The 21488-nt window shown below is 44.5% G+C and overlaps 1 protein-coding gene across 2 annotated transcripts in view; it reads right to left on the bottom strand.

Annotated features, from left to right (window-relative positions):
• The window catches only part of PTCH2 (patched 2), a 68530-nt gene that overhangs the window by 32712 nt on the left and 14330 nt on the right, over window positions 1-21488 (bottom strand). For both annotated transcript variants that reach the window (XM_054981266.1, XM_054981267.1), the window contains exons 3-5: window positions 3249-3438; window positions 2915-2984; window positions 1431-1522 (exon numbers count right to left, since the gene is read on the bottom strand). In XM_054981266.1, the coding sequence (XP_054837241.1) occupies window positions 1431-1522; window positions 2915-2984; window positions 3249-3438 (352 nt within the window). The remainder of the gene's footprint in view (window positions 1-1430; window positions 1523-2914; window positions 2985-3248; window positions 3439-21488) is intronic.

Raw genomic sequence — 21488 nt, 5'->3', positions numbered from 1 at the left:
GCCCAATCCACATCAAAACGGACCCGATCCGTGCCAAAACGGGCGCGGATTGGGCCCATTTTGGCGCAGAATTGGACCCGTTGTGGGCCCCTGCGGAGCGCAGAAACGCTCCCACGCTCCACAGGGGTCCAAAATGGGCCCAATCCACATCAAAACGGACCCGATCCGTGCCAAAACGGGCACGGATTGGGCCCATTTTGGCATGGATTGGGCCCGTTGTGGGCCCCTGTGGGGCATGGGAGTGTTTCTGCACTCCACAGGGGCCCACAACGGGCCTGATCAGCGCCCAAACGGGGGCTGCGTGATGATGTCACTCCCAGAAGTGACGTCATCACTCTTGCAGGAGTGCGCGCGCACATACGAGCTCCTCCAAGGTAAGAGCCAGGCCCCAGTCTCCCGCTGGGAGTTCGAGGGGGCCTGGCAACCCTAAGTGAGGCCCTCCCAAGGTCCTTCAGCGGCTGGCGGGGTGGAGCTCCCTGCCACCTCCACAGAGCCTTGGGAGGGATTCACACAAACCGAGCAGTGGCCAAGGGGCCTGAGGAGGAGGGAGTCTCTGATCTCTTTCCTGATCCCTGCCCCCTCGACTGATGTTATGAGGGGAGGTGTGGGGAGGGGGAAGCACTGCTAGGGGCTATTGTATTTTTCCAAACAATGAGCCTTATTGCTAGTTTAAAATAAAAGCAGAAATGGCATTCCTTTCTCAATGTTGTTCCTAGACTGATAGTCTGATTGCTGAGTGATCCGATATAACAAGCACTGCAGTATGATTCCCTTTTGTATACACAGATATCGTAATAGGGCAAGGGCCATTAAAAAAAGTAAAAAAAGGGGAATTATACGATTGCACATGCTAGCCAGGTGCAGGTGTGATGTTTAAATGAGGGGTAATAGCAAGAGAAGGGGTTGGAGATTTGGGGGAGGGCTCTTCTTCTGAAGCACAAAAAAAGCCTCCCCTTTTTTTACAGGAGGATAATTGCATGGAAAACCTGCATCAAAAATAAACATGGACCAAAACTTGTCTCACAAAAAACACTTAAAAACCGGGATCATCATGACCCACTTGTGCATGGGATACGATGATGTGTGTAATGAGTGAGAGAACCCGCCAGAGTTCTGTTGACAGGCTGTCCCATTAAGGAAGTGTGGAAGTGGTCTATACCTCATGGAAGTGCCTCTTATTAACTATGAGGGCCTCAAGAGAAAAAGTAAATGACTGGGGTGGTATTACATGTCTCCTAGGGGAAAGAGACAGGAGGCAGCCAATGGCTTCAGGTATCTCCTGTGGAACCGCACAGGGTCACTGGAAAGCTGGCAAGCCGACTTGTTGTGCTGGCTGTTTAAAATACCACAGATGTCCTTTTAATACAAGCTTTGCTTCATAAAACAATCATACTTAGGTAGAAAAATCTGCCAGAAACACAGATACTCACGGGAGGTAAGCAGAACCTCCTTGCAGCTTGGCTCCATCCCAGAAGCAGTCCAGTGGAGTTACAATAACACAGGGAAAGAGCTTCTCAATCATCTGGGGATGACAAGAAATAGTCATGAATAAAAGCCACACACTCAGGTACACCAAGAAGGACCCTACTCACTCTGGAGGTCCACAGAGCCAGGAAAGTTATATTATTTGTTTTCATATGATGTGAAGGTTAGATCTGGGTTGTGTTAGGAAACCTCCAAGGGAATATTTGTTTGGGGATTTTCACTGACTCTCAACAGCCCTGCACAATCCTCCACTTTCACAATCCTCCTCATCTCACTAGGGCGTCCCCCTTCTTTGACCTGTCCAAACCCACACCTAATCTCACTACTGAGTATATCTTCTCTACAACTGTTGACCTTCTATATCTAAAAGAAACATTTTAGAGCTACCTTTTCTCTTTCTTGCAGCCTTTTGGAGCAGCTGGGATCCAAAAAGCAACATTCCCAATGCAAACTCCTCAGTTCAAACAATGAAGGCTGGGAGCCATATCCTGGCTACATGAGCTAATCCAGGCAAGTGAAGCCTTTCTTCTGAGGGCCAAACTAGATGTGATAGTGTCCTCATGTCTGACATGGGGACGTCACAGTTATTTTAAAGCCTAAAGGGGGCGATTTCAAAATGCAGCAAGAGCCTGATTCCCCAGCACAGCAGGATGAGGCACTCTTGTCCTCTGCGGTGGCAGGAATGGCTGTTTTGGCACTTGAAAAAGTGTTGTGTGTGTGTGTGGGGGGGGGGGGACAAGAGCCCCTTGTCCCATTGTGCTATGGGCCCGATCCTCGTGGCATTTTAAAATTGACCCTTTTAGGCTTTAAAATAGCAGCAGCATTCTGATGTTAGACACTAAACACAGTCATGTTTAGCTTGGTTCTGAGGATACCAGCCTAATACAAGAGAGGATTTGCTTGCTAACTATATAAAAGGATTTCTCAGAAGGGTTAGCAGCAGCATCCTGTTATTCCTGCACGTAAAGGGGAAAATCCTTATCACCAAAGGGCAAGTTCTGCTTTCTGCTGAAAGCAAAAAAAGATCAAATGGGCTTCCTTCTTCCTACTCCCCCAGCACATAGCTTAAAGGAGATAAAGCCTCAGCTATGCAGGAATGATTGTTACCAGAGCAGGTAGTCCAGCAGAAAGGAGTATGTCCAGTCTGCGGAGAAAAACCTGTCTCTCCACCCAGAAAGATGCTTTGGGAAGCTACTCCATTGTAACAGCATTCCCATTTTGGAGATTCCATCCTATCCCTATAGCAACCTGGATATCCTTTACTAGAGTCCACCCACTGTCCAGCCAATCAGCACATCCCCAGGGAATTAGTATGCTTTGTTATAGTATGCTATAATAAAGAAAATTTTCCCAGCTGATCCACCTCTCTCCCATGGGTATTTGTGCATCCCTTTTTTCCATAGATGTCTGCATTCCTTTGGTGACTCACCCGTGCAATCATCCCATTCTCAATTATGGGGACTCCAGACTTGTAGCAGATTTTGTTGAGGTCCCATGACCTGAGAGAAGAAGCAGAAGCAATGAACATCAGGAGACTGTGAGAGTCCCTTAAGTAAGGTCTGTGTTAGGGAAAAGTGTTAGATAATACAATATAGCTAAATAGAGCCTCCAAATACAGAGGCAGTATATCTTTGAATACCAGGGGCTGGGTTCAAAAAGTGGAGGAAGGATATCACCTTCATGCCCTTCTTGTGAGTGCCCAAAGACACCTGGCTATTGGTAACAGACTAGATGGTTTTATACAGTCTCCATTTTTTACTCACTTTCCATAGAGTAAGACTTGGACTTTGCTAACAGCCAAAGCAGCTTCAAGATGCATTTCTAAGGCCTCTGGGTTCAGGATGTTTTCTCCTTCCTGTTTAGGAGTTTGTATCAGCATCTGGGATGTGTAGAGAGACTCTTCTCCTAGCTTCTCTTTTGTATACCGAAGCTCCTGGCTGACACGGCTGCCCTCTGTGGGGAAATAAAGAGAGACCCTGGAGTTACCCTACTACTCATTTATTTCTGCCCCTTTAGATGGATACCTCAGATTATCACCATAAGAAAAGCTAGAATTGAAAGTTTTCATAGGATTATGTTGTCCAGATTAGTGATCTTTAAAGAAGATTGTTAAGTGAATTATTGTGTCTATTATGGATTAGTTGTTTGCTTAATACAGATGCATGCTTACTCAAAAGCAAGTCCTACTTTATTCAGTGTGGCTTACTCCCAAGTAAGTATGCACAGGACTGCAGCCTAATAGACTTGGATTAAAGATAAATTTCTATATCTAACCCCATTTATTTTTATTGCATTATTCACATTAACAAAACATAACAAACAGGAAAAACCCGTAAACAAATTAAGAGAAAAAAATTAAAGTTAACAATTATTATTATATTATTTATTTTACAGTGGTAAAAAGAAGTCTGTGCAGCTTTAACAACTATACATACATTGCTTATTACACTACATATTTCCATAAATTCCTAGTTCTAGACAAAATATGAAAAGTTGAGTGTTGGGTGGCAAAACATATAAAAGGATTCCAAACAGCATGAACGTCATACATACTTAATTGATTTTTTGCTAATCTAATTTGATGAGTTAATTTCCCCAACAATGCCTCATTTCAATGACACATTTTCTTTAGGAGGATAGTGAGTTCCATCAATTCTACCCTGCCACTGCAGGCTCCAACTGTGCAGTTCTTGAAGGTCTGCTGATTCTTAGGAACAAAATGTTGGGCGGCTCAGTGGAAATGACCATCTTAAGAAAAGATTTTCTTGATGATGTGGTTAGATACTGGCCATAGAGATATGTGATGCTCAGTCACATGTAATTTTTCCTCACACTTTTCTTTTTCATGACACACAATTTACAGCAGAAGACCTGCATGTGGGGGACTGTAGCAGCTTCTTAACTCTTCTTCTCGTCTAAAAACTATTTTCCTCAAACTGCTTCTCCTCCATGGGGCAACTCTTGTCAGGGGTGAGAGAGCAGCATACAGGAAAAGGGATTTTGAACAGAAAAGCCACTGCAGGGTAAAAGGTTAAGAAAGCTGTCCTCCCACATGGGTATTTCGCTACATGGTTTTGTGAAAAAAAGAGGGGGAAATAAAAGGAAAAAGCATTATGGCTGAACATCTGGTACAGTATGGCCCTCAGATTCTGGATCTGCAGCTAGTACAGAGTACTGTGGCTCACCTACTGGCAATGTTGAAGTGACCAGGCAAAAGTGGAGTGTCATGGATTTGTTTTCCTCCTTTACAAGGCCAAGGGTAGATGCACTTTTGACAGACCCCCTCTTCACTCTCCCCACTGTGAGGCAGATTTTCCTGCCAAAATTCAGTTTCCCTGCTTTAACTGAACAGCCCCAAGTAGTATGCTAATATTTGTGGTTTTGAAAGTCTGTCCCATGCTGACACAAATATAATTTTGGCTTTTCAGCCCAGCCCTGGAACTTGATGGGGAAAAGCAGGAGCCCTCTTCCTTTTTGTTGGAAATGGCACTAGAGATTGTATAATTTTTTTAAAAAAATAACTTTATTTAACAGGCAGGGATTAAGTAAGTATAGCCAGGGGATGGAAATGCAGAGGTAAAATTTTGTTGGTATTACAGAATACCCTTTGTGTTACAGGCAAAATGGTATCCTTGAAGTTTATTTTCATATATTCTTGGTTCTTAACAGTGAGAGGTGTTTTACTTAGTAATTCAGGTACAGTAACAATGTTTCTTCAGGGAGTTTCCTATGACAATTCAGATTTTCTGGAGTTATTCACTTTCTTTGTGAGCACCTAACTCGTTTTTTTCTTGAAACTAGAGGGTATTTCTCTCCTGAGTAGTCTAAAACCATTTCCCCTTCACAACAGACTCAGGGTCCTTCTCAGAGCCAAAGTTTCTCCTCAGAAGATATAACCCCTCTTCTTTTTGAGAGTCTCAACCCACTACCCAATCACTCTCACCAAAACACATTCTAAGTTCTCTGGTGTCTGTGTAAAGTGTACTTCAACTTATGCTGACATTTAGAATTGAATTCTTAGATAAAATTCTTCCTCAGGACAGTAATACTACTGTTAAGGCAAAGGAGTCTTCTCCCTTCACTCTAAAGGTGAACCTGTTTGTCTTTTCTTGTCAGACTCCCTCACTCCAAAATCCTGTCAGAAACCAACTCATTGACTTCAGACTGGTTTTAACTGGCCAGTCAGAAAATAGGGAGCTGCCTGTCACTCAAGTTCTCAATTCTAGGGAATAGTTAACCCTTCCCCTCTTAGCAACCTGACCTGAATAGCCCAGGGGAGCCTGATCTTGTCAGATCTCAGAAGCTAAGCAGGGTTGGCCTTGGTTAGTAATTGGATGAGAGACCTCCAACAAAGACCAGGGTTGCAAAGGCAGGCAATGGTAAAACCACCTCTGTTAGTCTCTTGCCATGAAAACTCTGTTAGGGGTTGCCATAAGTCAGCTATGACTTGAGGGTACTCTCCACCACCACCCCTCCCAGCTCTCTGAATTTGCTGCACTTCAGAAACCTGCTGTTAAACGTAGTCTGTCACAACAATGTTTCCCCAATTTTCACTCTACAGAAACTCCTACTTTCAGCCTTGCTACAAAATGCCTCTCCCCTTCCCTTGTTGTTTCTTGTTAGCTTTCACAAGTTTTTTCTTGGGTATTCTACAGCCAAGGTCCTGAAGAACTGCTATGAGGAGAAGAATCAACCATTCTTCACCACACCAAACCCTGGCTATTTCTCTGTACCAATGCCTCAAACCCTCACCGTCCATCCCAATAGCTGCTATTTAGCTATAACTTTGTTTTTTATTATAAACCCTTTCCACATCAATCTTGTCTGCTCTAGAATCATTGTATATCAGCTGTGGAATTTCTTTATATGATAAAGGATTCTGGGACATTCTAGGGAACACAGCCAGTTAACTGAGAGCAATATTCAGGTTTCCTGAGCCTCACCTAGGGTTTCCAACCTCCAGGTGGGGGATGCAGTTCTCAAAATTACAACTGACCTCCAAACTGCAGAGATCAATTTGCCTAGAGAAAATGACAGCTTCAAAGGGTAGACTCTATGGTATCACATCCCTGCTGAGCTTTATCTCCAACCTCCGTAAACACTGCCCTCAAATCTCCAGAAATTTCCCAAGCTGGACCCTGTGCAAAATGTGAGTACATGATGGAAGGAAGGATGGGTAGTGGGCAGGCAAGCCATCTTTCAGGGAATCCTATCCCCCTGAGGCACCCCAGCTAATCTTCCGAGGAATCCCAGGTTTCCCAGAAAATAGTATGAAAATATTTTATATAATTTCATCTTACAGTGTGCCACAATTTTAAGTAAAGGCAGTGTGTAATCTACAGCCCTCTTTCCCTTCTATGAAGGGACCAGTGATTTCTGACTGAGAACTCAAAGCAACCCTGCAAAACTACAACAGCTCCCATCTTTTTGGGGTGAAAGTCATAATAATTAGTTTCAAACTGGTGAAAAGTTATAACGTAGAAAGGGTTGTCAGCCTCCAGGCAGGATCTCCTGGAATTACAACTTATCTCCAGACTACATAAATTAGTTTCCTTGGAGAAATGTCACATTGAGGTTACTCCCCTCACCAAACCCTGTCCTCCACAAGCTCCATTCCCAAATCTCTAAAATTCCCCAACCCAGAGTTGACAACCCAAATTGTGTAGAAGTGTCAACAGTTATCCTTAAAACAAGCAAATGAGGGCAGTAATGGCTATTCCTGCTTTACAGATGTAAGCTTTCAGAATTAGAAATTAGCTCCCACACTCGCCAAACGGCTGAATTGCCCCCCCCCGTGGGCCCAATTCAGCCCAAAATGGGCCTCTTGCGGGGCGTGGGGGTGCTCCGTGCTGCTTGTGGGCACCCCCCCCCACTGGCCAGGTAAGTGGGGGTGGGGGGAGGAGGTGGGAGCAGGGGATCCCCTGCCCCAGGCAGGGAAATGGCAAGCATACTGCCCACACCCATCCTGTTGTGTCTAAACAAAAGTGCAACTAGGGGTGCCAGCCCCGTACTGGGGCCAGGAGAACCCCCAACCCTGTTGCCACCCCCAGCCACCACTCACCTGGCTGGCAGGGGAGGGGGGAGGCTAGCCAGAACATGCAGTGAAAAGGTGTGTATATGCTCTGCAGGCTCCCAATGATGTCATTTCCAGTTTAAACCAGAACTGACAGGGTCTCAGCAGGGCTGAACACAATGAAAAAACTATGCTATTGACCCTGCTGAGGCCCTGTCACTTCCAGTTTAAACTGGAAGTGACATCATTGGGGGTGTTCTTCACATGCATTCAAAGGAACAGAAGTTTCCTCCTACCAGGAGCATTTCAAGATAGGGGGACCTGGCAACCTTGGATGCAATAGTTATCACTGCTGGGCTCCCCACAGCCCACTGCCCAACCACATTACATATATATAGCATAGCTTGGCAGGGAAAGTGAAGAATGCCCTTCAAGGGACCTAGAACGGGTGGAATGGCAAGGGCCAGTGAACCTTGAAAGTAGAGCTTAGCTCTGCTTCTTCCTGTGGTAAAGACAGGTGGAGAGTCCAGATAGATTCTCCCTCTGCAGCCACCTCACAGCTGGCTTTTTGAACCAAATTCAAACAGGTTTATTTTTGATCCGGTTGCCATTTAATTCAGGTGCTTTTTGCGTTCCATGTGGGAGAAAATCCCCACATAGAAGTAGTTCTGGCTTCAAGTTTGCTGCTCTGTTTTCTGGCCCATTAGATGGGGGTCCATTGTTAAATATCTCAGTAGCTTTTGTGGCAGCACCTATAACTACAACACAACAAAAAAGAATGATCACCAATTTTACACAAGTAGCTACTCAATCTAAAACCTATTAAAGCTTAATAATTCTCTTAGGTACCAGCAGGGAAGAATGAAAAGAAACTTTCTTCATTAATCAATTCACAATTTACATGCACTAATTTCATTTACTACAGTGGCATATACTCTTCTTCTACTGGAATACTACTGTATCTTTCTATCAATCAATTTGTCTAACTTCATTTATACTCCACCTTTCTCTCCAGTGGGAACCCATAGTGGCCTACCTCATTCTCCTCTCCTCTATTTGATTCTTACAACAATCCTGTGAGGTGCGTTTGGCTGAGAATGTGCGACTGGCCCAAGGTCACCCAGCAAGCTTCCATGGCAGACTGGTGATTTGAACCCGGGTCTCTCAGATCCTATTCCGACACTCTGTCCACTACACTGCAGTGGACAGAGTCCCCAATAATGGGTCATATTCAAAAACTGTTTTTAACATCTTTTTAAAACACTAATGAGCATGCACTGTGAATACCTCCATACCTCCCTTTATTTTTAAACTTAGAAGCAGAATAATATGAAAAGAAAACCCTTCACCTAATAATTCTACTGCTTCCTGGTATTCTCTCATCCTGGGTATTTTATCTAAAATTCTCAGTGCTACCCTCAACCGAATTTTACCCTCCTAAGATCATTGAAGTCAATGGACTTAGAATGGTATAACTTTGCTAAGGATTGCACTGTTTATTTCCTGACATCAAAGCTGGCTTGCTCTTCCATTTCTACTAAGAATTCAGTGCTGAGCCCAACAATTCTTTATCCTTCTCTGACCTGTTATTTTGTGACATTTTGTAAGTATACATTCTAGTTCTAATATTTTGTGGCTGCTAAAAAGTTTTTTTAAAGTCAATTGACAGGCATGCTTTTTATTTCCATCCTGCTCTATCCCAAGGAACAGCTGGGATGCCAGTGAGAGAGGAGGCCATGCCAAAGAACACAGAGAAGGGACATACACTGTGCATCCGAGATGGCAAGAGTCGGGAGGGGAGTGTCCTGTCAGAGGTGGAATCCAAACCATTGGGAGGCAAGGCACCAGGAGTCATGCTGATCTGTGCTGATCTTGACTAGGCCACCCAGGAGAGAAACCACACCAACAACCAGAATGTGAAGGAAGGGTGGGAAACACATTCGGTCAAACTTGAAACCACAGGCAAAGATGGATCCCAAAAATTAGAGGAGTCCTTCATCAGATTGATTTAAAGCTCAAAGCCCAGTTTTAAAATGTTGAGGGGGGGGGTGGCTTTATATCATAGGGCACAGAAGCCTGCAAGGACAGAAATCAATGCACAGGCAAGCCAGAAAACCTTACTGACGATTGAACCACTAGCAAGCCCCTTCAGCTAACTAGAAGGTGCCTCAAGGCCCTCTAAGCAACCTTCTCATGGCCTAGAGTGAAGTGAGGTGGATGGCAGAGGGATTTATTTATGTATTAACAACTGGTGGAGAAGAAATGACGGTGCATATGCAAGTGTTGTGAAGAAAGGAAGAGAGAGGGAGATACTCCGTGTAATTAGGGTTGATTTGGAACAGGACAATCTGAAGCTTCAAAAGGGAATGAGGAAGCCTCAAATTCCAACACCCTAATTAACCAGAGAGCAACATGAAAAGACAAGGAAAATGACAGAGGCTGCCAAGGATGGTTTACATGGGGATCTACTTATCTGGGAGCGGGGGAGGGAAATAATCTAGGTACCCTTGCTCTGTATGCCACAGCTCTCTCTACCCACAAGCTGTTCCTGCCCACCCTTCCCTTGCACTGAGAGGGCAGCATTGTTTGATGCAAAGCTGGGGGAGGGGACTCTGGGATCCAGGGAAGTAGCAACAGTGAGCATGTTAATGAGGAGCCCTATGCAAATTCTTTTTTACTCCAATTAACAAAGGAAGCCCTCTCCTTTTTCATGCAAAAGGTCCCTCTCCCTCCTGATCAAACCCCCAATTGTACTGCTTCTTTGGCTTGAAGTATTAGATTGGATTATCCCCCATTCCACCCCACATACACTGCACACATATATACTCCTTCCCACAGACTCCCCAAGGCTGTTCAGATAAGGGCAGGGATGAAAACACTGGGCTGTGGTCCTGCAAATGCTGGGGGGGGGGAGGGGGGAGGTTGTCTTCTGGTGCTTTAGAAATCTAAGATGCTGTTGGTCTAGATATCAGGCTCCTTCCCATCAGTGGGACCTTGGACCATGTGGGTTCTACTGCATTGCCCCATCCTGCTGGAGAAGCCAATGTATAGGGCCCTTTTCACATACCAAATCTCCTTGCCCTGGGAGATAAACTCACAACTCACTTACAAACTCCTTCAGCTTCCTCCTTTACCACCCCCCCCCCGCCCCCATGACACAGCTTGTTGGATGCCAACAAGGACAGTGGGGAAAGCTGAATTGGACTTCTGAGCCAAATGGAGAAGTGACTAGTAACTCAGAGCTGACTGATCTAAGAACATCCACATAGCACGTCCAGCAGGATATGCCCAGGGGAAGAGCTGGTTGGAAGCTAAAGGGCTTTTGCAGAATCACAGCTTGACTTGCAGGGCTAGAGCAAGAATTTGTCTTGAGCTACCCTGTCAACAGGGTACTGGGGTGGCTGCTACTCTGTGACACTGCTTTGCAGGAGATTTTCTTTTCTGCCATACTTTTTCTTACTTTTGAAGCTACTTTAGGCTGTGCCCTAGAGTTCACAGAATGGGCAATGATCTCTAGCCATTCACTGGGGCATACGAATAGACTCCAGAGTGCTGCTGGAGTTAGGACATTAGGGCTATACTATTAGTAGCACAGCTTCCCAGTAAGATTGTCAAATGGGATCTGGCCTAATACTGGACCCGAGAGGGGGGGGGGGTTCACCTTTCGCATGAGTGCTCCCAGGTGGCATGATCACTGTTTGAAGTGACATCATCTCATTAAACACCCCCCCCACTTCCAGCCAGGCTGGCTGGCTGCTCCTGGACAGCATAACACTGATGCAGAAGACTGCCTGGGAACCTGAAGTGGCAGGCCGCTTTCCTGGCCCGGCGGCAATACTGTGCAGCTGCAGGAAGCTGGGCAGCCAGGCCAGGCAACCAATGAGGGAGGGGCTGTGCCTAAGCCAGGTGTCCAATATTTGGGGGACTATTTTACTGGACAGTCCCCCCAAATACTGGACTGTCCAGGCCAAAACTAGACACATGGCAATCTTATTTCCCTGCAAGCTGAAAAAGAAGTTCTCTCTCTCAACCCAGCTGAGAAATGAACAGTTGTGAAAGTTGGGGAGATCAATTACTTGATGTTGAAAAAAACAATGTCCTCAGCCTTCTTTTGCACATGTTGACACCGTCTCTCTATTTCTCTCACTCTCCACTCCATCCCCTTCAGCAAAGCTGCTTCCCTTCCAGTGGAACAGGCCTTTAGAATTATACCCATAATTACAGGCTCTTGGATAAATTGCAGGGCTGAGCATTCCTCCCTCCCAGCTGGGCCACCCAAATGGGCCCCCTCTGCCGTTTCCATGCCTGCTGGGAGGCCCAAGATAGCCTTGATTAAAAGGGGGCAGGGAAGGGCTTTTCTATTAATGACCCACCTGGCCTGAGGAAACTGTTTGGACAATAAATGCTGCCTCCTCCTCCTCTCCTCAGTAACCCCCCCCCCCAATTTCTCATAATGATCTCTTCATGGTTATTATTGTGGATACTTACCGCAGAAGCCAAAGATCCAGTCCTAGCAAGGATATAAAGCAAGGTCTGTTTCTTGCCTCAAAGAGATGAATATTTAGACTGAGATACAGGGAAGTGAAGCTGAAGCCCACAAAGGAAATGTGACCAGAGTTTCTCCATTTACACAGCAGAGGTAGAGAAAGAGACAGAACTGAAACATGATGGACAGAAGAGGAAGTACAGTATGGGTGGCAGGAGTGCAGCGAGCAAAGTGCTGAGAGAATCTCTTCTCAAAGCCTATCCAGGTGATAAAAAGCCTAGATCTCGTGTAGAGAACTATACTTTCACTAGAAGCCCTGATCCAGCACTAGCAGCACAACATTCTGTCTCCAAGAAATAGATGGTAGTGGCTGCCATGGGGAAACTCTTGTTGCAGGGAGACAATGATTTTCCACTTAAGAAAAAAAAGCAAGGCAATACTCATCTCAGGGCCAAGCTACACATGACGAATGACACTTGAACGGCAAGTGGATTGAGTGGAGGGCAAGTGAACAGGGAGAAATACACTTGCTGTTCAAGTGTCATTCATCATGTGTAGCTTGGCCCTCAGTGTTGGAAAAGGGAAGCACACAGTGTTCCAAGGATTAAACAGATTCAATTACTTGTATCCTACTATCATTTGCCACCATGGAAGTGCCCTTTCAGCACTGGGCTGGGGGAATGATTTTCACAGATTCTGCCTCCATCTCCAGCTTGGGTCATCTTGGGAAATGTAGCTCCAGGAAGCCTGACATTATTGATGTCAGGCAGCTCTGGCACAACCTCCAATCTGGCCCTCACAGTATGTGGGCGGAGGGGAGACGTAATAAATAATGAAAATGATCAACTAACTATCAGGGGTAATAATGAATATAACAAAAAAATGAAGTTTTAAACAACAAAAATGAGCCACAAACAAAAATAGGAGAAAAAGAAATATGCACATCCTTAGTTTTATACGCAGTGGAAACAGCTGCTGCTCCAGAGGGTGGCAAGATGCGGGCCACTTCTCTAGCCAAGCCACTCAGAAGACATTGCTTGGAGTGGCACAATGAGAAGCCCACCAATGTAGTAAGGTGTTTGGCTTGCTTCCAGCCAACAGTAGCATATGAGCAGGGCCGGCACGCCCATTGAGGCCAGGTAGGCGGTGGCCTCAGGGCACAGGGTGCTGGAGGGGGCGCCAGAGGAGGTGCAGGGGTGGGAGCGTGTGCCACGGAGCTGCAGCCTCCTATCCCTCCTGCCCCGTGCCGCTGCTGCCGCCAGCACACACCCCCAGCCGGGCACAGCAGCCGCGGGCAGGCGTCTGCGGTGGCGCAGGGCAACCGAGCGGGAGAGCTCGGAGGCCACCTGCATGCCATCCCAGCCACCCGCTGCAGCGATCGGGCCAGCGGCCCATGTGCTCCCATGATGACATCACACGAGACGTCATCACGCAGGCCAGTGCATGTGTGCACGCATGCGCGGGGGGGTGCCTGGCCTGCCAGCCGGCTGCAAACACCAAAAACCCTAGCGCCACTGCTGCACATGAGGTGATGGAGGTACCTGCTTGGGGTATCAAAATACTCTGAACCAGCCATGGGCATGACCAAGCACTTTGGTGACCTAGTTGGCAGACCCCTACACCAACATTATGGTGTGCATTTTGGATACAGCGCTCAAAGAACCGGGTTGCATACCCTAGCTCTTACAGCTTCAGCAGAGTCTTGGAAGGTTACTTGCTGAAGCAAGCATTGGGTAGGAGAAACATTAATGGTGAATCAGACGGCTGACCTGCATTCATTGGACTAGAGGCATGATGGTCACAAATGCAATAGTGTCAAAAGAAATTCTCTTACAATCAAGAACACACATTTTAATTTCTATGTCAGAAATTGGTAAACTGTTGAAGAGCAACTCCCCAAATAGTAAAATATTCAAATTCATTGCATGCTGGCAATGTTGGGAGATTAAATCACCTAGTAAATGAGTCTTGTGCCAGGTAGACTTGGTTACTGTGTGCAGGTTAGTCACATGTAAGCAAACGATAAAAAGAGAGAGAGAAAATATGTACTCTACATGTTAAATAGGTATACTAAGGGGAGATATGCTTTTCGGGATGCTGCAGTGGCTTACATGGGTGCACACAGGAATGTTTTTGACTGAGGTCCTTTTCACACTGGGACTTTAAAGCATTTCAGTATCTGTTCTGCTTCCCATGTTTGCAGGAGTTTCATACTTGCAAGGTAGTCATGGGATGCAGTACTGATGTTTGTCTGTGGTATCACTGATTTCCCCCACCCCCCGAGGACATATGGCTGTTGCCAAGTTGTGTCTGGCCTGATTAATGTCAGTGTGAATTCTGTACTTCCCTTCTGCTTCTCTTCTCCCCCATTACCTTTTCCCTGGGAGCTTTTCCGCCATTTTTATCAGTAAAGTGAGGTAAAGGTCATAAGGCTGCTTCTCCATTGGCTTCTTCCCCCCCAGCCATGTAGGCACTCTCTTATTTTTTTTTCAAAGCCAGGAACAATTCCTAACATTGCTGTTTATTCCCTGCTGGCTTTAAAAAACAGGAAAGGGTTAAATGGCTACTTTCCCCTTCCTCCCTTGGGTATACACACACTCTTTTTTTTCAAAGGCAAGAATGGGTTGTAACATTGTAACGTTACTGCACATTCCTCCTGGCTTTTCCCTCCTTGCCAGGCATGTTTCAGGCTTTGCCCAAGAGAAAAAAACCTCATTTTGCATAGCCCTTTGGAAACAAAGTGGCAGGGAAGCTGCCGGGAGGGGGATGAAGCAGCAGCATTTTAACTGTTTCCTGGCTTGGCTTTTACAAAAAAGAGAGTGGAATAAGCACGAAAAGTACACATGTGATGTTTAAAGGAGGGGTAATGGTGAGAGGAGGGGTTGGAGATTGGTGAGAGGGTTCTTCTGAAGCACAAAAAAGCCTCCGCGTGTATTGATGTGGGAGGATAATCGCACAGAAAACTTGCATCAAAAATAAACATGGACCAAAACCAGTCTCACAAAAAAAACACTTAAAAACCGGAATCAGCATGACCTGCTTGCGCATAGGAAATGACGAGGTGTGCAATGAGTGAGAGAACCATCAGAGTACCATTGGTAGGCCGCCCTAGTAAGGACATATGGAAGTGGCTCTAACCTCTTTCACAGGCTAGTTAGAAGGATACAGTGACAGAGGCGAAAACATGGTTCCCCTGGAACTTTTAGATCCTTGGAATAAAAGTGGTATAAAAATGTAATAGAGCATAAATTTATGCCAGTGTGACAGGTTAATACTAACAATTCAAATCTTAAATCTTCTAGTCCCGCTGTATCCAACATGTTTTTTTTTACTGTAAGATAGTTACTGTTTTAGTTGTCCAGCTATGAAATGGAATCCCTTTTTATCTCTTTAAACAGGAACAGATGGATAAGGACAGGGAGAAGTGTACTAAAAACCACAGTCCAAGGTCATTTAAGGCTTCATTATTTATACATGAAACACCATTTTACATTTAAAGTAATGAAAAAGGAAGGATGATGAATTCTATTTAGTTTTATTTATATTATTATTTTCATATGGGGTTTATAATCCACATTAGTAATTGTGTGCACAAGACTACAGAATGTTTTGGATTAACAGATCCGGAGTAACATGGTGATATGTTGTTATATGTCCTAAATGTAAAAAACACTCTGGCTCTGATATAGGTCTACTAGCAGGGCTCTTTTGAGGAACCACAGTAAACATAGTTGGACAGTGCATGCCTAGATTTTTCTTAAATCTCAATTTTTTTCAAAAAATTCAAGGATGAAAACAGTTCCTCAGTTCCCCATCCCCAGGATTCAGCTGGGATCATTCTCCTGGCAGCAGCTTTGCTAAGACCACAGATCCCAACAGCTAGGCAAACTCAGTTCTGCTGAAAAGAGAAGACTTCAGTACCATTAAGCTGAAAACACACATGTGGAAGTTTTACGTGAATCCTTCTCTGAACTTAGAGCAAGAATGCTCTAGAACAAGAAGAAAGGCAGGATTGGAGCTGCTGGTACTCAGATTTGTGTGAGTATGAAAAAACACTTCAAAAACAGAGAGTTAAGAAAGGATGTAATCAGACTGAATAAAAAATTTATTTAAAGAAGACCTGAGTTCTTTAAATTATTTCCTGCATCGCTTCAAAATGGAACATACCCATCTTATTCTGTTCATCAATTGACACCAAGAAGCTGCATGACCAATGTCCCCAGTGGCATGGAAACCATGCATGGGGTCATGTCTTATGAGGGCTATTTTAAAAAGCCAATGTCAGGTGACCAATGTAAACCAGAAAAAAGGAAACGGACTATCCACCCCACAACACACTCTCTTCCCATTGGAGACCGTTAAAGAGGGTATAACTCCATGTAGAAATCCCAAGCCAGCACCTCAGCCTTCTGATCAAGTCTCTGCATTTTTTTCCCAGAAGGGAAGAGGGTGGACTGCTTGCTCTGATCAACCTATAGATGAGGAACTGTGCATCAAGCTATTTCCTCAGTCTGTGATACAACAGGTAACAACTTTAGTTCCCAAGACCGAGCTGTCTCCCATCTTTGTTGGACCAAACCATTCCCCTTTTCTGCTTCCGTCCCATCCTAGCCACAAAGGCATGGTAAATACCTTCAAGTGTGAACTAGGTTTTGCAGTTCATTCTGCCTTTGACAGGTGTTCCAGAGTGAGGGGGAACTAGCTAAATAGACCACAATTAGCAAAGCAAAGCTATTCTCTCATGTTATCATTTCTTCAGTGAGAAGCTGAGCATCATGGAGGAGAAGAGAATGATATAAGCAATTTTGGGTCTCCACTGTGAGGAAAGCCAGGTTATAAATGAAGCAAATAAATAAGTGTCTTCATACCAGCTGAATGCAGTAGTTGTGGTTTTAACGGAGGACACAGCACTCTCCATTTCTGGCAACATTCAACCTACAAACAGTAAGCCCCATCTACCTCACAGGGTGTTTTGTTGTGGGGATAATAATGGCATACTTTGTAAACCACTCTGAGTGGGCATTAAGTTGTCCTGAAGGGTGGTATATAAATCGAGTGTTGTTGTTGTTGTTGTTGTTAATTGGCTCTATCCATCTTGCTATCATTAGTTTACAGAAACTCCAGCTTAATTCTTTCATGACTGAAGGGACGACACTTGCAAAACCCAACATTGCTGTAAAAGTTTCTGGTTTTGTTTTTACCTGTTTATTCTTAGTTTTATTTTCTTAATTGCGTGAAAACCGAATTGGCTCAGAATTGGTTCTTGCACACATTCATCCTCTATTGATCCTAAGATGATGTGCATCATAAGACATGCTATTTTAATCACCCCAAATTAGCTTTTCAATACTGTCATCTTCCAAACTGGTGAAGTTTAGTGTGGGCACCCCTCTGAAGTTGCAGATAGACTTGGAAACCCTACAAAGCTCAGTGATAATCCAAATCCAGACATTTTGACCATTTGGCATGACACCTGAACTGAAACATACCAGGCCCTCCACTAAGGCAGTATCTTGTGGCAAATTGCAAACAGTCCACCAAGAAAATATAAGCAGATACTTGGAGGACTTTTGTTATGGTGTCAGCTTAGTATTTGTTTTGCAAACCTTAGGCTTGCTACACTCTGAACTTTCTGCAAGATATATGAATACATGGAAAATGGCATAATATTGAAGTTTTGTTGTCTATCCCTAATTACTGTAATAATCTGGGAATCCCATGAATACTGGCGGAGCATGAAAGTGTTTGTCACATATGTTTCAGAGAGGGGTAACTATGTTAATCTGTTATAGCAAAATTAAATGTGTGTGTATGTATTACCTGCTGTCAAATCATTTCCAACTTATGGTGACCCTATGAATGAATGAAAGACCTCCAAAATGTCCTATCATTGACAGCCTTGCTCAGTTCTTCCAAACTAGCAGATGTGGCTTCCTTTATTGAGTACAACCTCTCATTTTGGGTTGTCCTCTTTTCCTACTGCTTTCCACTTTTCTTAGTATTATTGACTTTTCCAGAGAGTCTTGTCTTCTGTGACCAAAGAATGATGACATCATTGTCATCATTTTAGGTTCTAGGGAGAATGCAGGCTTGATTTGATCTAGAACCCACTTATTTGTCTTTTTGGCCATTCATGGAACCCATAAAATTCTCTTCCAGCACCACATTTCAAATGAATCAATTTTCTTCCTGTCAGCTTTCTTCCATACAGAGTAATGGAGAATAGACAATTGTATTCATGGAAATCATTGAATGGCCAATACACTTTGTAATTTACTGACTGAAAATGTCCTAATCCAGTCCACTTTACCAGTCCACTTTAGTTCACTCACACCCAGGATTGCAATGTTTAAACATTCAATTTCTTGTTTTACGATTTCAAGCTTACCTTGATTCATACATCTCTTGTTCCATGTTCTTATTATATTAGCAATTGGACATCTTTTTGGCTTTAATCCAGTCCCATCATCAAGAACAGTGTTATTTGTACTTGTCTTCTGCTCTTCCCCAGTATTGATTGATTGATTAGATTTCTAGCCCACCCTCCCCATGAACAGACTCAGGGTGGGCCAGAACATCTCAATCACATAAATACAAGAATATAAATACATAAGTACATAAAATAATACAATAAATACATCATAAAATCCAGTATAAATAAAAAAAAATAGAAAATATAAATTTTCTCCAAGATATGGCAGTCAGTATACAATCTAATAATTACCCTCAGTCACTGCGGATAGACACAGAGAGATCTGCCAAGATCCAACCAGCAGGAGCGAAGGAGTCAAATAGCCACAACTAGAAAGCCTGCAGGAGAGTTCACCCACGCCTCAACCACCTCAACCATCATCATAGGCCTGGCAGAACATCTCCCTCTTACAGGCCCTGCAGACAAACCCCAGAGGGCCCAAGTCTCTACAGAGAGAGCATTCTACCAGGCTGGTGCCAGAGCCAAAAAGGCTCTGGCTCTGGTCAAGGCCAGGCAAACGTCCTTTGGGCTGGGAATCATTAGCAGATGTTGGTCTGCTGAGTGCAGTGCCCTCCGGGGAACATACGATAAGAGACAGTCCTGCAGATATGTTGATCCCAGTCCACTAAGGGTTTTAAAGGTTAGAACCAAGACCTTGAACCTGATCTGGAATTCAACTGGGAGCCAATGCAGCTGGCGTACTGCATGTTGTATGTGTACCCTGGTTGGAGTCTCTGTAAGGACATGCACTGCTGCATTCTGGACCAGTTAAAGTTTCCGGATCAGTCTCAAGGGCAGCCCTGCATAGAATCAGTTACAGAAATCTAGTCGGGGGTTGACCATTGCATGGATCACTGTCACTAGGTTGCAGGTGGAGAGATAGGGGGCAAGCTACTGGACATGATGAAGATAGAAAAATGCAGATCTGGCAACTGCTGTGATCTGGGCCTCCACTGATAAGTAGCCAGTTGAGTGCCATCCCACATCTTCTGCTGATGTGACCATTAATTCCTGAGCGGGGGTGGATGCATCTTGGTCTGGAGTCTCAGCTTTGACCATTTTACCATGAGTGACTTCATTCATGACTGAGTCTGCACTCCTGACAGTGTTGCTCTCAGCTTAGAGATGGGCACAAACTGAAATACGAACCAAAATTAAGCACAAACCAGGCCGGTTCATGGTTCGTGAACCACGGTTCGTCAGATCCCATTTCTGATGAACCGCCACGAACTTTAGGCTGGTTCGTTTGGTTCTTTTTTTGATTCATCACTGCAGACAGCCTGCTGCCAATCAATCAGTTTCCTAGGCAACAGGGGATGAACTTCCTGCAGACCTTCTGCTGACCCCGAAGTGAACTTCTGGCCCGGAAGTGACCTTCTGCTGACCCAGAAGTGATGATTTTCTGACCTGGATGTGACGTTTTCATGAACCAAATGAACCAGTTCGTGAACCAGGGGCAGGTTTGTGAAAGTTCGTGGTCCATGAAATTTGATGAACCATGAACCACGAAATTTGACGAACCATGAACCACATGGTTCGGGGGTTTTCCGGTTCGTGCCCATCTCTATCTCAGCTTCACTGACACACTCAACTCCCTTCACAATATTAATGTGTGTATCCATGAGGAGAAAATTAAGTAGGAGTCCAGTAATATTGTAAAAACTAACAAAATTACTTATATATCGCATATGCTATTACTGTTATAATTTTCCCTTTTCTTTTTTTCAAAAACTCCAGTATTTAATAGTTTTTACTGCTTTAGACTTTAGATTGCCTGTATCGAGGTGATTTTATAACCCATATATTATGGATTGGTAATGGAGATAACAAAAGAAGATAAATTTGGCTAAGATATTACTGTTGTCACTATCTCAAAGCCTGGAGGATAGTTAAGAATGTGAAAATATTTTGCTGATAGATTTCTGTTGGCCCCATTATTTAGTGTTTACTTCTAAACCTGGGGAAGGGTATAATCTAAAGCAGGCTGCATATTGTGATTAGGGTTGCTAGGTGTCCTACTGTGGTGGAAGACCTCCTCCTGGCAACTGCAGTTGCGAGCAGCAGCAGGAGAAAAAAGTTTTAAGCGGACATCACATGTGGTGTAACATGACTTCTAGGGAAAACCCAGAAGTGACACTGTCACTCTAAGAAATGTCAGCGACTATGGTTTTACCACAAAATTTCTGGTGATTCCTAAAGTGATGTGATGCCACTTCCGGGAAAAAACAGCATATGTGCTGTACATACAAACAGATGTCACATGTAATCAGGAGCTGTGAAGTGTGAATGGCTCCCCACACACATTCACAGTCTTCTTTCCTCAAATGATGTAAGTACTTGTAAAATGTTGGTGTCCGCTTCCTTTTTGCCCCTTTTCTGATGCTTTGGGCTGTCCACTTTTTAAACAGTTTTTCCTGTGCTTCATATAGTTAAACATTTATTTGGCACCTTATTATTGTTTATTTATATTTTAAAACTCAATTAGCTCTTTTCAATGTGAAAACCTATTCTGGTTTCTGGAGGAAGGGGAAGTAGCTTTGGACAAGGGCCAGCAACTAGGTTTGCGAGCCCCACAGCTGGCCCCCCATCTGGCTGATAGGGAGAGAAGGTGTAGGAAGGCTGGCCAGAGCATACAACAAAATGGTGCGCACTCCACGGGGCTTCCAATGATATCACTTCTGGTTCACAAGTGAAATGATGGGCCCTCAGTGGAATCACTCTGCTGAGATCCTGTTGCTCCTGGTTTGAACTGGAAGTGACATCAGTGGAAGCTCCACAGAGCGTGTGTATGTGAGAAGGACTGGTAGCCTCCTGCTCCCCCCCCCCCCGCCTCCTGGTTTAAAGGTAGGAGGAACTGCCAACTCTACCAGCAACTTGGCTTGGTATATAGCCAATGTTTGCTGTAAACAGCAGAACTAGGTTCTCCTGAACTCAGTCCCACAAGAACAGATCTAACCAAAATGAATGGAGTGTATTTTCACAATCGCTAGGTTGCTCTAATTACTTATGTCTGTATAGACCCTGTATTTACC

Source organism: Eublepharis macularius, chromosome 5, assembly GCF_028583425.1.
Source record: "Eublepharis macularius isolate TG4126 chromosome 5, MPM_Emac_v1.0, whole genome shotgun sequence".
NCBI classification, from domain to species: domain Eukaryota; kingdom Metazoa; phylum Chordata; class Lepidosauria; order Squamata; family Eublepharidae; genus Eublepharis; species Eublepharis macularius.
Note: the sequence above shows the minus strand (reverse complement) of the source record. Positions and strands in the feature narration are given on the sequence as shown.